This window comes from Glycine soja, chromosome 5, assembly GCF_004193775.1.
Source record: "Glycine soja cultivar W05 chromosome 5, ASM419377v2, whole genome shotgun sequence".
Lineage (NCBI taxonomy): Eukaryota > Viridiplantae > Streptophyta > Magnoliopsida > Fabales > Fabaceae > Glycine > Glycine soja.
Genome location: NC_041006.1, coordinates 5,263,926 through 5,283,205, shown reverse-complemented (window position 1 = coordinate 5,283,205; position 19,280 = coordinate 5,263,926). Strand labels below are relative to the sequence as shown.

Sequence of the window (19,280 nt, the reverse complement as noted above, 5' to 3'; positions counted from 1 at the left end):
TACTCTTTTTTTTTCTATACTATGTTAAGCAGGGATGGTTTAGGCACTTTTATTTGCGGTTCATTCATTTATAATTTTACACAATATTTCAACTAGTGTTCTTGCAAGATTTGTAATCGTTGACTTGTTAAGAATTCAATAGGCGTGTTTTAATAAGTACCTTGCAATTTCAATCTTGATAGTTGTATTGGGTTAAACCTCAGTGGGTCCAAACTCTACAAATTCACTTCGTGAATACTTTACTCATGACTTGAGGGTTTGTGTATTGAGCCACACCTCGGTCAACCTGAACTCTACAAACCCACTTCACGCATACTGTACTTATGGCTTGAAGGGCTGTGTATTGGGCCCACCTCAATCATCCTGAGGTAAATCACTCACAATAAAAGACCTAGGACGACTAGGCCTACATCGAGGCGTAAGAGTATCCCAATGAATCAGGAGACCCGTCCTAAAGGCTAAAGTATATAGAAGGATTAGGAGGAAGACAGAGACATTTCCACACACCTGAACTGGGGGATTGATCTAGATTAGGAACCAGGCTATGGACTTCAGAAGGCTTGTAAGAACAATAATCAGTAGGATATTTTACATGCTCTTTTGGAACTTGGAATAAGGCTAATCATTGTAAGTGATAGAGTCACCAACTGTAGATTGAATTAACCTTCCTCTTAGTAGATTTAACAAAGATGTTTTTTCACTTCTTGAAGGTCGAAGAACCCATTAATGCCAAAACTTCTCCAAGATTTACAGAGTCTGTGATCAGCTCTGTTTAATTAAAATAATTATAATTTTTAAATTTAAAAGAAAAAATATTTTAATTAATTAGGGACTAGATTGATACATGTAACAATTTCATATCACTACATCCAAGTAGCAACTTTTTTTTTTTTTTTTACAGTAGCAACTTAATAACTATTGGTCTAAAAATGAATGTTCCAAAACTTCTAAGGGTGCCATAGAATTTAATATTTATCTTTGTTTAAATAGCTGGTTGTTCTGAGTTTTTAAAAATAAAATAATAGTGCATGCACGTGGAGTGCTTGTACACTCGTCACGGGTTCATTTGCAGTGTTGTGCATGTTTGCTTTTGTTTTTATACTTTTCTTGAATTAGTTTTCCTCTGGTTGCGCATTGGACACAAGTTAGAAAGCAATGTAATTTTTCTGATCAGCAGATGCTCTCATTCACCGAAAAGACAAACAAAAAGGCAGCGATAAATATTAAAAAGTATATTTGTAACATTAATCATTTATCTGTCAAATAAATAACACTACCATATTTTTTATTCCTTTTGCTTTACATAACAAATTAAGCATTGGGAATTTATTTAATGTGACACTTTGCCTGATAAAACAATCAATAAAGCGACAGAATTAATAACGAGAAGTTAATCATCCATGCACGTACAAGAATCACACCATGATAAATGGAATTTGAAAAAAAAAACAACGGAAAGCCACAACTAGGAAACACGAAGCAACTTGTTTCATGGGCCACGATTAAGCACATTGGAAATTACGTGGGACTTTCCTTGAGCAAACGTTGAGAAGCAAGCTGAGTGAGATTGGAAGGTTGAGGTTGATGCCCAAAATGTTTGCTTTGAGGGCAGTGCATAGGCACACTGCAGCCTCAAGGTCAACGAGGCCATCGAGAAGGGTGCAGCAAGGGGTAACTGGTGGTTGACCCAAAGTGGCATTCACCAAGTTTAGCACATTGGCGCATACACCTAGTTTGAGTGCATCACGGGGGCACGAGCCACTTCGGCTGGGGTTAGGGTTAGGGTTGGGGTTGGGCCTTGGCTTTGGGTTTGGACCAGGGCATGGTGTATAACCACATGCAGAGACAAGTGAGAAGAAAACGAGGTTGAGTGTGAGGAAAAGAGCAAGGGAGGAGCAAGTTTTGGAAGCCATGTTAAACTCTAGTAGCTAGGTGTAATGTTTCTTATCTTCTTTAACTAATGTTTCTTAACTACTAGAGCTTAAGAGAAGAGTGGTTATAGGGATGGGAGTTATTTGAAGGGAATGGTGGTTTATATAGTGTTTTGGAATGCCAAGTGGGGTTAATTGTTTAAGAACAAAAAAAATGTTAAACGGGTTTGGGAGAGGAGAAATGAATTTAATAAAGCATCCATGTACTAAATGAATGAGTATAATTAGTTGGCAGATAAAATCCTTGAAATAGGTTTTGGATGATTGTGTGTGGTGATGAGGGCTCCCATCAATTAGTGGATTGTAGAAAAGTTTTGCACCTACCTACGACTCGATTGCACCGGAAGTTCATTTGAATCGCCGATTTTTCAATCACTACTTTTTCACTTTGAATATAGCAGCCCCATTATAAATAGGTATTTTGGACGCCAGTATCATAATATTATGAGAAGGAGAAATGGTGGTTAAAATTTATTAGAAATTATTAAATAAGATATAAAATTTATAATTTTATGGGTAATTTTGAAAATTTTAAATAATAATAATAAACAGTGTATTAAAAAAGATTTGTTAATAACATCTCTCTACTCTATATATGTGTTTTTTTTTTTTTTTGCTGGAAACTACTCTATCATACATATGTGTGTCTGAAAGGAATTAAATTATAATACTCATAATTTTCCATTTAACATTTTTATCTTAAAATTCTCTCTTAAAATCATGTTACTCAGAAGTAAGTTTTGGTTAAGTTACTCCTTCAATTATTTTTTGCATGTATTCAATTTTATTAAATTAATTGTTAAATTCAAAGTTCTTATTAATTAAGTTCTTTTTGTCAGCTAAACAACAAATTTAATATATATGATTAAAATGCACAAGAAGTGCGAGATTGTTTGAAGCATATTAAGTATGTTTATGAAATGAGTAATATCAAGAATTACTCTCATAGTAATTTAATCGATATCTTCTCCGTGTGTGTTTAATTACACAACAAGAAAAAGAATATTACCTAAGGCCAAGAGCCATTCGTGAAAACACCTTTTCTAAGGGCTTATCGATGAGCATTTATCAGTGGAAAAGAAAAGAAAAGAAAAATAAGGGCATTGGTAATTATTTTTTACAGCTAAAGGAAAAAGTTGTCAGTAATTACCTGCTACTTTACCGTCAGTAACCAGTAACAACAAAAGTTAATGATAAATACTATTGCTAATTGAAAAATATTTAATGTACACTCAAGAACTTATTGATCAACATCTAAAGAGAGAAGAAAAGAGAAAAAATAATATAAGTATGATAAGATTAATGATGTAATAGAAAGAGAGAGATTAAGAGAAATAAGAAGTATACATTAACAATACATTTAAAATTAATGATGACTTATATATCATTACTCTTACTAATTATCCACAGCCAGAAAATAGGTACATATAAGTTATGACTTTTTGTCAGCAATATTAATAGGAATCGGAATTCTAAAAACAAAGTAAACACACACAAAAATGAAAGATTTAACAAAGTTTGACAAGTATATACAATACTAAAAAACGGAGTGTTATTTCTATATATATTATTTATTTGACAAATAGGATTATATCAGTTTATAAAGATTAATCCACGATACATAATTACAATATCACCGATCTATTGTACTGTGGAGGTCGGAGGACTACGCCCCCGTATCCCCAACCCTCATCGTGGTAACCCAATAATAGGTGGGTCAAGCACAAAGAACAAATATGCTTTCATCCCATTATGCTTCAACATCAACCTGCACGTAACATATGAGTCATGTCCGCCCATAACATGAATCATGCACAACACTTTTCCAACAAAAATTGTCGCTAATGAAAGCTTTTTTTTTTGTCGAAAAACATCTCATTTCTTTAAAAATTAAGAAAAAACATTTTCAATTTTTTTAGTATCTAAAAAATAGCATCATTTTCTATACTTTACCATTAATGGAGAGGATCGCAAATTCTAACTAAATTAAAAATAATAAAATCAAACACAAAAAATATGTAAGGTACTGAAATTGAAAAAAATGATGATTTAAGTAGTAAAAGTAAAATCGCCTATTTTATAGGTATTCAAAAGATATTTAAATCTTAAAAAAATTATTTTCAATTTTGTTATCCTAAAGAATTACATCATTTTCTATCCTTGACTATATAAATGGCGGGGACTGGGGAATACTAACTATCATCCAAGCATGATAGATGGCCAGGAGAGTAGACAGGTGTTTCATATTCAATTCCTAATTAACCGTTTGACATTGCGAGCTTGTAGGGGAGCCCACTTTTGTTAAGCGAAGCCCGTGACTCTCTAATCTGTAAATGCTTCTATGATTGCTAGCTATTATATTATAGTAGTATATATAAATTAAAAAGCTTGGGAGAAGAATTTCCATGTGACCATGCCATTGCCCCAAACCCGTGGAAATCATTAATTTTCTTTTAGTAGTGATTAGCTGTCGCGGTCACAGGCTAATTTGGATTGCGTTTATCTTTAAGAAAACTTCAAGTCAATAATTATATATAGTATATTCAACTGGAAAGGAGTGTCTAATTAAGCTGTGATCTCGGATATATATATATATATATATATAAACGTAGAACATTAAGTAAATCAACGCAGGGCAATAAATTACGGAGTTTTCTGGGCTTCAGTGTGCAGGTTTCTTTTGTAGGCTAGCTCCGAAGTAGCTTCTGTGGTTTCTCTTTCAACCCTTAAGATTTTATGACGCAGATGTAAACAAATTGTTGAGAACAAAAAAGTAATGTAGGTACTGAAATTAATGTTCCACCTGTCCATGATTCCTGATTACAATATACTCCATAGTTCATGAGATTGACTGCATGCATATATATTGCCTATCTTGAAAGCAACCGCAAAAAGACATCCATAACAACCCAAAAGATTGGACTGAATATAATAGTCAAATGAATGCGTATACTTTTATTTTTATATGAACAATTAACTGAAAACGATCTTGTATTAATTCGTCTATTAAGTATTAACAAAAAGCTTTTGGTTATAAGAGGTTAAAGTTTAACGATACTAATTATAAGAGGTTAAAGGATATATCTCTATTAATTCCTCTGGTTTTAATCACTTCAAAAAAATCCTTGAATTTATAAGAAGTTATTATACTAGTAGCTATTCTTTTGGATTTAGATAAATGTAAAATTGAAATCGGTTAGTTATATAAGTCTATGCCGTTAGCTTCGTTATGGACCACGTGATAATGATTATTTTTTTTTACTGGGACCATATAATAATGATAGTACGCTATAAAATTTAGAGATTATTATGTTAGTGTGCGGTAAATATTAAGGAGTTAAAACAAAAATACGAATAGTTGAAGGACAAAAATAAATTTTATCGTCACAATTAACTCATATCATCATTTAACTAAAACATTTTACAGTAGGAAAAATGTTTAAGGATGGGATATTTAGTTAAGAGAATAAAAATAGAAAATACAAATGTTTAAGGTACAAAAACATATTAGTAAAACTTATAATAATGTTTGAAAACATTGGATTGAGTCCAATTTCGTCACCTTCAACACATTAAATTAAAACAATTTTTGGGTCTAAGGTATGAAATACAATATCTATGTAATCATTGGATGATTGTTAACCTATAACACTTAATAAATCTAATTAGTCCATCGATCAAAGTTTAATATCTTTATTATCGTTAGACCTTTTAGAACTAAAGACATAAAAAATATCTAACACCTCAAAATATCATAATTTTAATGACAATAAAAATATTAAACTTTGATGACCGATGAAATTTATTAAGTGTCATAGGTTTTCTTACCTTCAATGGCGGTATAAGTATTGTATTCCTTACCTTATAAGAAAAATATGTTTTAATCGAACATGTGTCCAAAGTGAAAAAACTGGACGACTCGGACCAATATTTTTGCAAATTATATATAGTGTCCAACTTGTTGTAACTAAATTGGGTCCAGTGTTTTTATCTAGGGTCCTATGTGCTATGTTTCTTTCGTCCAAACACTAAGAAAACTTACACTTATTATTTCTACTTTCACTTGATTTTTTTTGCATCCAAAAGTTGTACACCAAAGGTGCTAATTTATCTATGTTGATAGCTTCTAAGAATTTCATCTAATATTTCTGCTACCTTTTGAAATACCTTAACATTTAAATTTCAAGTATTTGCCTTGAGACAGTATATACATGACCACCGATGAGAATATCCTCTACTTGAAATCATTTTTGTATAAGTTGTGAAGATAAGGAAACGTTACTCAGAAAAATGACTATACCTTCTCACTTCTCTCTCTTCGCCGGAAATGGACGCATCAAAAGTAGCATGTGTCATGTTTCATAATAGGAAAATATCAATGGGTTCTCACTCACAATGGTCCCCTCAGATGAATTTTATATATTTCAAGATTGAAGCGTTGAAGAATTGTGAGACAAGTTAAAGAAATTAACAAGCATTCAAGCAATAGAACAGGGACACCCTTATACTCATTGGACTTATGCTTTGAAACAAAAAGAAAAGAACACTCCTTTGTTCCTTTGTTGTGCTAATTAAAGTTACTTGTTTTTGTATTGTAATTTCATAGACTCACTCTGTGAATAGACTACTTGTAATCCATCAAACCTTTTTTGTTTGAGAAAATGAATAATAATTTTATGATCAAATAATACTTGAGTTTATCAATATGAGGGAGAGATTATTTTGTCAGAAGTTACCTAGAAAATATTTGTTATAGAAAAGAATGACAATAAAGAATATTTGTTTGAAATGAATTTGATTAGTCGAACGGTAAAGCTCATTTTATGTATTTTTATTGTCATTAAATAAAGTTATGTTGATTAAATTAATTTTACAAAGTAATATTTTTTATTTTTAAAAACATATTCGTCTATTGAATGTGACAGTTAGTTTAAAATAATTTTTTTATAAAAAAATTATCGAATAATTTTAATTTTAAAGGAGCTTTAAAACTAAATAAATGAAAATTACACTCAAAGTCATTTTGAATGCACGCGCACGATTATAGGTTTATGTTTAATAATGTACCATTATAGATTCCCAATAGTGTATTTATAATTAAATATATTTGTATGGAAATTATTGAACTTCGAAAATCGGAAAGCCTGTTGCAGTGTTGCCATAAACCTTAATATCCAATGTACATCATGTACTACTTCTCTTCACAATAAAATTAAATAGTTAAACCAATGTGCAATACGGTTTACACAACAAAGTAATAGATGTGTATTGTGGAATAACTTTGTTTATTATTTATTTATTTCTTATGTGCCACGGTGCAAGAGATACGAAAAGAAAAAAAAAAAAATACACTAAGTGGCAAAATGGTTACAAGTATGTACGGGGTCGATTTTGACATTTTAAGGTGCAAGACAGAATAATAAAAAAGGAACGCTTACTATATATAAATATTACAAAATATAAATATATATTCCATAAAAAATAAATACGTAATTTTATTAAAATAGTATATTTTATTACATTAAGTAAATAACATGATTTTAATAAATCTAAAAAAATAATTATATATCATTTTTTATTCAATTTACTCATATTATCATCTATCTTTTAATTTACAAATTCAAAAAAAAAAAATTATTCATACACAAACATTTGTATATAAAGACATCCCTAAAAGAAAGCAAATATACATATATAATTTTTTTATGTTGATATTATACAATTTTTTGTCATAACTTCTCTAATTTTTTCCTTTCTATTACATGTTGATATGTCACCATTAATTAGAAATTGATTTAACATTGGATTTTGAATAAAACCAATAGAAGAAAAAAATAACTAAAAGAAAAAAGCTTTTTAATCACTTGTCATATTTTAATTTAAATAATATAAAATCAAAAAATAATTTTAATCTATTTATGAAGATAATATAGATTATTTAATTACTATATACCTATATATTTTTCTAAAAAAATTGGACCCCTCTAAGTCATGTCATGGGCCTTGTGTTATTGCTCCTTCAATCAAGTTCCAGGGCCGGCCTGGGTTTGCAATCGTACATTTGAATGGCAAATTATATGAACCATTCTACCTAATTTTAATATCCCCAACTTCTTTCCTCCTAACACGGGATGAACTTAAGTGTGTGTGTGTGTGTTCATTTATGCATCATGAAACGTGCATTGGACCAAAACTCCAAAAGCAAGAAATCATTGCTTCTTAGTTCTTACTTAATGTACCTCTGGATTCTGGAATTTGTGCAAGCAAATATACTATGGCTAATAAACTGGTCGGTAACAAAACTAAGATGCATGTGCTTCATTTCTTAAATTGAGAGCGAATGATTTATATATTCAATGTATATTTCAAATAAACGAGTTGGCCTAAAGCCGTAAACCAATCATTTTGGTTCGGTTTAATTAGCTAATTATATATTCGTTTTTTTAAAATGAAAAAATTAATAGTGCTTGCACGTGATGTGATATAGTACAATAGTCACGGGCTGATTACAGCGTTGATGCCTGTGCATGTTAGCTTTAGATTTTATTCTTTTCTTGAATTTGTTTTCCTCAAGCAAGTCAGGCATTGGACAGAAGTTAGAAAGGGAAAAATAAATTAATTTCCTGATCAGCCTATGCTCTCGCTCACCAAAAAGACAAAACGAAAAGAGACAGAAATAAAAATTAAAAATTGTTCGCAACATTAATCATTTATCTGTCAAATAAATAACACTAGTATCATCTTTGATTCCTTTTGCTTTTGCATAAGAAAGCATCGGGAATTTATTTAATTTGACACTTTGTTAAATAAAAACAAACACCAATTAAAGCGACAGAATAACGAGAAGTTAACCATCCATGCACGTACAAGAATCGCATCATGACTCATGAGCAATGAAATTTATAAAATAAAAGAGACAACAGAAAGCCAGAACTAGCTAGCAAACACGTATTGAAGCAACTTGTGCATAGCATAGGCCATGATTTAGGCACATTGGAAATCACGTGGGGCGTTCCTTGAGCAAACATTGAGAAGTAAGCTGAGTGAGATTGGAAGGTTGAGGTTGATGCCCAAAATGTTTGCTTTTAGGGCAGTGCAAAGGCACACTGCAGCTTCAAGATCAACGAGACCATTGAGAAGGGAACAGCATGGGGTAACTGGTGGTTGACCCAAAGTCACGTTCAACAACCCGTTTAGCACATTGGCACACACTCCTAGTTTGAGTGCATCACGAGGGCAAGACGCACCGGAACCTCCAGAACCACCAGAACCTCCTGAACCACCTGAGCCACCAGAACCTCCTGAACCACCTGAGCCACCAGAACCTCCTGAACCACCTGAACCTCCTGAACCACCTGAGCCACCTGAGCCACCTGAAGGGCTTGGCTTAACAGGCTTGTGCTTATGCCTTGGCGTTGGGCTAGGGCATGTCCCGCAGGCAGAGACAAGGGCAAAGAAGAGAATGTTGACTGTTAGGAAAAGAGCAAGGGAAGAGCGAGTTTTGGAACCCATCTTAAACCCTAGTGTTTTTGTTTTGTTTTGTTTTTTTTTTTTTTTTGTTTTCTTCAACTAATGGCTCGCAGATTTAACTACGAGAGCTTAAGAGAAAGAGTGTTTCTGGGGATGGGAGTTATTGGCAGTGAATGGTGGTTTATATAGGGTTTTGGAATGCAAGTGGGGTAAATTGTTTAAGAAAATGGCCATCGGAGTAATAGTTATTGAAATAGTTTAACGGATTTGAGAGAACCTATGTTAATGAAGCAATAACCATGTACTAAAATGAGTTTTAGCTGGCAGAGAAACCCTTGAATTAGGTTTTGTACATGTTTGTAAGGTGAGGTAGGGTCGCACATCTAATAGCGTGTTTGTTTTGGCATTGGATGGAGTTTGACATACATTCCATGAACTGTACGTTATGTGAGAAACTAAGATTTGTTACTTTTGGTTAAACATGGCTTGGTAGAGCTTGGAACGGTAAAACATAAAGACTATTAAGTTGTAACTATGGTTAAACTTAACCTCTCAAAAAAAGGTTTTTGTTAATAATCATATTGAGAAAATAGACTATACTAGTGTAAATTATTAAAATAATTTTATATCGTGAATTAATCGCAATCTAATATACATATGATTTTTTTTTTAATTTGACAAACAAAAAGTGAGATTATATATATAATATAGAGGGTACCAGAAGTACCCATTACAAATGACCAGTTCAGCAATGATTAGGAAGTATTTAAGACACGAGTAAAAAATACAAATAACCACAGAAAGCAGGACAGATCGAAGACCCAAAACAATTCAATGCCAGTTCCCCATTGTTAAAACTTCATCTGATCCTATTACAAGCCTAATATAACAGCAATGCCAAAGTATAGTTTCCAATATATCCGCCCACCACCAAACCATCCAGGAGCCTATAATTTCGAGATGCACTTCCAGTTCCAGAGTAACTATTACCAACACTTAGAGCGCAGGCAGACTATCCCAAAATACAAGAAGCTGGATTCGCCAATCATTGACTAAATGAATAAGTAAAACTGGTATCATAATCCCTTTTAAGAGTCATCAATAATAATTTCATGATTTAATGACAAAGACAATATAATTACTTTATAATAGCAATGTATAACCATTAAACTTATATAGTTTAAAATAAGAATACAAGATTGTTTTCTTTACCATTATTATCGATATATATATATATATATATATATATATATATATATATATATATATATATATATTCAATTTATTTTCATCTCATTTTTTTTATTTTGTATCACATTATTTATTTTATCTATCTTTGTTTTACTCTTCCTTCCACCCTATTTTCCATACACCCTACTTTTTCCATTTCCCGTTCCCTTGTGATTTTGTATCCCTATTGGAAATATTAAAATTTAATTTAGTCAAATCTTTTTGGTTCTGATTGGCATCCTTCTGCAGTTGCTTTCAAGATAGGCAGTATATAATCAATCTCATGAACTATTGTAATCAGAAACTTGGGAGGTGGAAACGTAAAACGTAATTTCAATACCTACATTACTTTTTTGTTCTTAACAATTTGTTTACATATGCGTCATAAAGCTTCGTTTGATAGCATAAAATGGTGGGAAAATAGAGAAGAAGGATAAAAAATATTTGAGAAATAAAACGTAGGGTGTATTTAGTAGAGGAGAAATGGTGAGAGAAATAAATAAATAAATAAAAAGTGAGTCTTTTTTTTTTATTTATTTCATAAAATCGGACGGCAACGAACAATAATCAAGTTTTTTTTTTATTGAAAATAATTGATTCTTTTCATTCATAATCAAATGTGTGGAAAAACTAAAATAGTTTATTGTCAAAGTTAATTCATGATGGATTCTCATAGTTCAACAATCAATCGTACGTCATAAAATTAAGACAATGGATTATCTTGTGTTTTTATTCTTTTTCTTATTTATTTTATTTCTCTTAAATCAAACAACCATAAATCTATTTTATTTTTCACCTATTTTTATTTATCCTTTTCTTATTTTCATCTATCTTCTGTTTTATTTGTTTCTTTTTTACCACTCAGAAAAATCTTAAGGTTGAAAAGAAAACAAGAGAAGCCTTAATTATTAGGAGCCTAGAATATTAAGTTACCAGATACCTGCACGCTGAAGCCCCGATTCCCCGAAGTCTTCGTAATTTGTGTCCGTGCATTGATTTTATTTTTATTTTCTGTTAGAATGACAGCAACAATGTAAAGACCTAAAACAAATTACCCAGACTTCTCACTATTAGGCCCACACTAATGATCATCATGCCCTGCGTTGATTAATTTGATGTTCCATACGTTTTTATATATAGGAATTGGTGAAGCAGGATAATTAGGATGTGTTTGATTTATATTTATATTTTTTGTTTTTATTTTATTTTTTGAAAATTGTTTTTATTTTTAAAAGATTAGAATTTTGAAAATATGTTTGGTTTGAAGTCTTATTTATTGCTTTCAAAAAATAAAAACACTGAAAATGCGTTTTTAAAAGAAAATATATTTTTAGATTTATTTAAAATTACATTTCTTATCACCATGTTTTCATTTTATCTAAAATGAGATTCCTAATTTTAACTGAAAATGAGATTTTATTATTTCTAATTTTTGATTCATTTGAGAAAATATTTTCACTGAAAATGAAAACAGAAATCCAACCAAACATATTTTTATCATCATTTTCTATTTCCAACAAAAATAAAAATAAAAAACAATCAAACCAAACATCCCTTATATATCCTTTCCGGATAAATATACAATTATTGACTTGAGGTTTTGTTAAAATAAATCCAATCAAGATTAGCCTGTGATCGAGACTGCTAATTACTATTACGAGAAAATAATAACGATTTCCACACGTTCGGGCAATGGGCAAGTTCACATGGAAGTTCTTCTAGTAGGCTAATTTTTTTATAATATAATAGCGATTATCATTCAAAGAAGCACTTTCAGATTATAGTCACGGGCTTGGTTTAACTAAAGTGGGTTCCACTACAAGCTCACACACATCTGGACGAATATGAATCGAAGAGTGTGCTGCATGGGTATTTTTCTTTTCAATAAGTTCAAGTTAAATTAAGATACATAATTATACTAATTACTACTATTCATTATTTAATAACTTTTATTTGATAATTTTAAATTAAAGTCTGTCACTGGATTATTTTTTGTTATCCTATGGATAGAGCACAACTACAAAATTTTATGTTTATTTAAAATTATTTAATAGATTGGTATACATGGAACTTAATGTAATATATACTTTAAAGTATACAAAAATAAGAATTCGCACATGGATTATATAATTTTAGTTCAATTTTGAAAGAAAAAAATCAAATAAGTTGATGTAACAAAAAAAAATAATAGTAGTGTATTTTTTTTTCTTATGCCAAAGATATTTCTCAATAGTCAAGGAATCATTTTAAGACATAGTGATTACTGAATTAAGTTTTGTCACTTCTAACAAAAAAATTTCAATTCACAAGGTCAGAAATAGAATCCTTGACAACATGATTGAAGAACCTAACTATCTATCAAGTATGTTTTTTAGACTATCTAATAAATGTGTTAAACTTCATTGATTATAGTATAATTTGATTCTTTCTTAGAGAGAAAGAGGAGTGATAAACTTAAACAAATGAGTTTTGTTTACTCTTACATCAATAAGTAATTTTCAATTAGAAATTTTTTATCCCAATATATGTTACATTAAAATTTTCTTTCATATAAATAATATTTAAGTAATTTTAGATTAATTAAAATTATTAGTTATTTAATTGATGCAGATCAAAATTAACATAATATTTATTTTTAAAGTATATAAAAATATAATTTGATTATCTTCTTATTATATTTTAATTTTTAGAAGATTTGATACAAATAATTTAGCTAGTATATATAAATAAAAAATATTCAATTTAGCTAGTATATATAAATATAAATATAAGTATAAATAATTGAATATAAATATTCAATTATTGAATATGATACCAATAAATTTACAATAACCTACATACATTCTTTAAAAATTAAATTAGATTCCTTTGGTGCTTTATACAAAATTATTTAAGATATAAAAATAAGTATAAGTAATACCATCCCTCCTTTTATATGGGAGAAAATAAATTATATCGTTCAATAACATTTAATTAAAATTTTTTATTTGAAAATTCATTGGATTAAATTTTTTATTTTATATAAATTATATTTACAAAATTTTAATTCAATCCAAAAATATTATATATATATATATATATATATATATATATATATATACTTTATTCATTTATATTGAAATTAACATGATAATATTTTTAAGATATATAAAAATATGAAATATTTTTTTACCAAAAAAAGTATGAACTAGATAAAAAAAAGTATGAAATATTTGATTTTATTCTTCTTTTCATTCTTTTTTTACAATATTTAATACAAATAATCTAAATAATATATATTTATAATTTAACCAATAGTTAAAAAAATTATACTAACATAATATATGACATAGTTGAAAAATAACATTATCTCTTAAAATATACATGATCATACATTCAATCCTCAGGTCTGTATATACTATAAAAAAACATTTATTTCAAAAAGATCGTCATTTAAAATGAATCTTAATACTTCAAAAGAATTATTTTTTAATTCCCTATTGAAGAATACTCTTAGTTCACAACATTACAAAAAATTAAAGAAAAATATATTTAATATATAAGTTGCTTAAAATATAAGAATGAATATAATTTGATTTGAATCACCAACCGCCATGCTTAATCAATTGCACGAATTCTAATTGGGTTTGTATCTTTTCCACCAAAGCGTGTCTACACGCTTTTCAAAGAAGGCACTGATCATTGTTTGAAGTTTTCCACCGATGGTGAAAGATAGGTTGACAACCAACCTGGATAAGTCGGCAGCGCCATCTTTGATCTAATAATGTATCGGAGAGAAACCACTAATTAAAAGTTAACAAGCTTAAAAGGGTCCCATCAATTTTTCTTGCATTTCAAGAATAAACTAAAAGTTAGGCAAAAACATTATTTTGGGGTCTTTTTTCAAATTATTTATCAAGAGGGAACTGTTTTCAAATTATTTACTGAGGGAATCTGTTTTTATTTACATTGTGTCAAAGACAGAGACGCAATTCAAAGGGGAGTTAACATGTGATATTGAGTTATTGTTCCAAAAGCTTTGCATAATGAGTTGTTACAACTGCAATAACACAATCACTTTTGGACAGACTATGTCAGCGTGTGTTGCTACAACTGCATTGGCGCAATCACTTTTGATTTTATTTTTTCTAGATCTTTGCACTCGGTTTCATCAAAGGAAATTAAGACATCTCATAATTTAGAATTCAACCTAAAAATAAGCAACATGTGGTAAAAAATTACTTACATCAAAGATAAAACTTAAATACTATCAGATAATTATATTGTAACTTCAATACATTAATTACTTGTTGAAATTCTCTTGATTTTAAGTGAAATGAATAATATATATACTAATATCATTTAACTACGTACACTAATAATTCTGTGACTGGATCAAAAAAATTTTGTCACTATTTTCTTAATTATTCAATCAATATTTGTTTTAAAAAAAATTCAAACCATTGAACGCTACTTTCGTGCTATTCGTGTAGAGGTTGTTTGTGCTAAATAACAGTACTCATGTTTGTTAATGTGGAATAAATATCCATTAGTTTAATCAATTAGTAATTTTTAATCTAGATTTCATTCTACAAAGATACGTGTGGGACGCATAGAAGAAAAATAAAGATTTTAATTTCCAAATTGCAAGAGAAGTTACGCGGGTTAGGTGATGATTTTCTTTTTTATCCTTCAAACCGCGTGAACAATTTTACAGTACAACAGTAATTAATCTTTGAGGGACACATTATAATAGTTATAACACTTAAATAACTTTTTTTTTAACAAACGGGGCTCACACCCTAATAAGAACATTTTATCTTCTGAGGACATAAATACTATATAGAAACGTCCATTAAATAAAACCGAGTGTGAAGATCTAGAAAAAAATAAAATCAAGAGTGGTTGCGCCACTGCAGCTGTAACAACACACGTTGACATAGCGTGTTTACGCTGACATAACCTATCCAAAAGTGGTTGCGTCATTGCAGCTGTAACAACCTATTGCGCAAAGCTTTTGGCACAACAGTTCAATGCCATATGTCAGCTCCCCGTTGAATTACACCTCTGCCTTTGACGCAATACAAATAAAAACAACATGTGGTAAAAAATAAGCAACATGTGGTAGAAAATTACTTACATCAAAGATAAAACTTAAATACTATCAGATAATTATATTGTAACTTCAATACATTAATTACTTGTTGAAATTCTCTTGATTTTAAGTGAAATGAATAATATATACACTAATATCATTTAACTACGTACACTAATAATTCCGTGACTAATAATTCCGTGACTGGATCAAAAAAATTTTGTCACTATTTTCTTAATTATTCAATCAATATTTGTTTTAAAAAAAATTCAAACCAATGAAGGCTACTTTCGTGCTATTCGTGTAGAGGTTGTTTGTGCTAAATAGCAGTACTCATGTTGTTAATGTGGAATGAATATCCATTAGTTTAATCAATTAGTAATTTTTAATCTAGATTTCATTCTACAAAGATACGTATGGGACGCATAGAAGAAAAATAGAGATTTTAATTTCCAAATTGCAAGAGAAGTTACGCGGGTTAGGTGATGATTTTCTTTTTTATCCTTCAAACCGCGTGAACAATTTTACAGTACAACAGTAATTGATATTTGAGGGACACATTATAATAGTTATAACACTTAAATAACTTTTTTTTTAACAAACGGGGCTCACACCCTAATAAGAACATTTTATCTTCCGAGGACATAAATACTATATAGAAACGTCCATTAAATAAAACCGAGTATGAAGATCTAGAAAAAAATAAAATCAAGAGTGGTTGCGCGACTGGAACTGTAACAACACACGCTGATATAGCGTGTTTACGCTGACATAACCTATCCAAAAGTGGTTGCGTCATTGCAGCTGTAACAACCTATTGCGCAAAGCTTTTGGCACAACAGTTCAATGCCATATGTCAGCTCTCCGTTGAATTACACCTCTGCCTTTGACGCAATACAAATAAAAACAACATGTGGTAAAAAATAAGCAACATGTGGTAAAAAATTACTTACATCAAAGATAAAACTTAAATACTATCAGATAATTATATTGTAACTTCAATACATTAATTACTTGTTGAAATTCTCTTGATTTTAAGTGAAATGAATAATATATACACTAATATCATTTAACTACGTACACTAATAATTCCGTGACTGGATCAAAATTTTTTTGTCACTATTTTCTTAATTATTCAATCAATATTTGTTTTAAAAAAAATTCAAACCATTGAAGGCTACTTTCGTGCTATTCGTGTAGAGGTTGTTTGTGCTAAATAACAGTACTCATGTTGTTAATGTGGAATGAATATCCATTAGTTTAATCAATTAGTAATTTTTAATCTAGATTTCATTCTACAAAGATACGTGTGGGACGCATAGAAGAAAAATAAAGATTTTAATTTCCAAATTGCAAGAGAAGTTACGTGGGTTAGGTGATGATTTTCTTTTTTATCCTTCAAACCGCGTGAACAATTTTACAGTACAACAGTAATTGATATTTGAGGGACACATTATAATAGTTATAACACTTAAATAACTTTTTTTTTAACAAACGGGGCTCACACCCTAATAAGAACATTTTATCTTCTGAGGACATAAATACTATATAGAAACGTCCATTAAATAAAACCGAGTTTGAAGATCTAGAAAAAAATAAAATCAAGAGTGGTTGCGCCAGTGCAACTGTAACAACACACGCTGACATAGCGTGTTTACGCTGACATAACCTATCCAAAAGTGGTTGCGTCATTGCAGTTGTAACAACTTATTGCGCAAAACTTTTGGCACAACCGTTCAATGCCATATGTCAGCTCCCCGTTGAATTACACCTCTGTCTTTGACGCAATACAAGTAAAAACAGACTCCCTCAATAAATAATTTAAAAACAGTCTCATTTTAATAAATAGTTTGAAAAAGAACGCAAAACCGATACTTTTTAACACTCACATACATGGTTATCCATTTATAACGAGATATGTAACTGTAGGAACCATTTATTGTTTCCCATTCTCGATCAAAAACACATGATTAAAATGTCGAAGCATAAAAAAGATGGAAATTAATGATTACAAATTTTCAATCCAAACCCCACCAATTAACTTGAAGATGAAGCAGCACTTGGTATCACAAATGGAGAGTTCTCTTTTTGTCTCTCTTTTTTGTTTCTTTGTCAAGTTTATGTCTACAAGGATATTTTTCATTCAGCTTCGTAGAGTCTAAGGGCCAGCTTGTAAATTGAATTTTGATTTTTTATTTTTAAAAATGTTTTATAAAATAGTTTTGATTAACTGTTTTTCAAAACAAAATAAGAAGAAGAAAAAAAATGTTTAATAAGTATTTTTTTTAAAACAGTTTTAATTTATAGATAAAAAAATACATGGTAAATTTATTTTGAAAACATAAAAATAGAAATATCATTTGATTGTATTTTAACTTTGTTCTCATTATTTTCAGAAATAAAAAAATCGATATATCCATATTTTTGCTATAGTAAGAATAGGACTCGAGTTACTTCAAACTTGTTGTAAATAAATTGTTTAAAAAAACACAACATAATATTTAAGATAAGTACAATTATAATTTAATTAATAAAATAAGGTCTATTATCATAATTAATCAAATTGGCTCCTTGTTTCCATATAAATATAAGCGCAACATATTTCCTTTTCTAAATTTGAAAAACGAGAAACAGCCTATTTTGAAAATTAATATTTAAAAAGAGTCTAGTCAAAATATTTTATTTTTGAATTTTTGAAAACAAAAATAGTTTTAAAAATAATTATCAAATAGGACCTAATTTATAGCTATTTGAAAATTTATTTTTTTAAGACGAGATTGTATTATACATATAATTTTTATACGGACATCTATTAATTCTTTTTATTTTATTTTTTCATTTTCACTAAGGATATCACTAATCGATAGTGGAAAACTAATTTCTTTTGAAGTATAAAGATTGCAAAGTGGGTTTCAATCTCAACAAAGTTTTATCCAATCAAACATTTAACAATATGTTTAAAGAACCTTATCATCTATTCTTTTTTATTATCTGCTAGTGCTTTATGTTGATTGTGGGACGATGAACGATAGAGATAGGATGAACAACAATTTTGGTTGTCTAGTCTAGTATTCTTGTCTTCTGTATTGGTCGTTCATTCTCTTATAATCTGGTGGAGCGTCCAATCTGATAGTTCATTAACATAAGTTGTGTTGTAACTATAATTGTATTATGTTTTCTTTTGTAACCATTTTCGGTTAGACATTTAGTTGTTGTCTCCTTTATAAGGAACTTTATATTATGGGTTCTGAGAGCTTGAGAGTGTTTTGAACCCCTTCATTGTAAATTTTGTTATTCATATTAAACTTAATAATTTTACATGATATTTGTCTTTTACTTCTATCATATGAGCTTCCCTATTTGAATAGAATTTCTCAAATCTTCCAACAAATTGATATCTAGAGCTTTAGTTCAAGATCAGTTCTACATCTGTTTCATGGTAGATCAAGTCATCAGTGACTAGCCAATCTGTTTGTTATTTGTTTATGTTGCGTCCAGATTCTATTGGAGAGAATGGTCAACACAATCAAGATTGAGAAATTCACAGGGAATAATAGCTTCAACCTTTGGTGCAT

General features: G+C 29.6%; 2 protein-coding genes across 2 annotated transcripts; both read right to left on the bottom strand.

The window, feature by feature from the left end:
• Positions 1-1,221: 1,221 nt before the first annotated feature.
• On the bottom strand, positions 1,222-2,020 carry LOC114412148 (14 kDa proline-rich protein DC2.15-like). Its single transcript, XM_028375939.1, has one exon. It carries the CDS (start codon positions 1,911-1,913, stop codon positions 1,503-1,505), a length of 411 nt encoding a protein of 136 aa, XP_028231740.1. The 5' UTR covers positions 1,914-2,020; the 3' UTR covers positions 1,222-1,502.
• A 6,594-nt stretch (positions 2,021-8,614) lies between these two features.
• LOC114412147 (14 kDa proline-rich protein DC2.15-like) lies at positions 8,615-9,580 on the bottom strand. The gene has a single exon (XM_028375938.1). The coding sequence runs from the start codon at positions 9,441-9,443 to the stop codon at positions 8,916-8,918; it is 528 nt and encodes a 175-aa protein (XP_028231739.1). The 5' UTR covers positions 9,444-9,580; the 3' UTR covers positions 8,615-8,915.
• Positions 9,581-19,280: the final 9,700 nt, after the last annotated feature.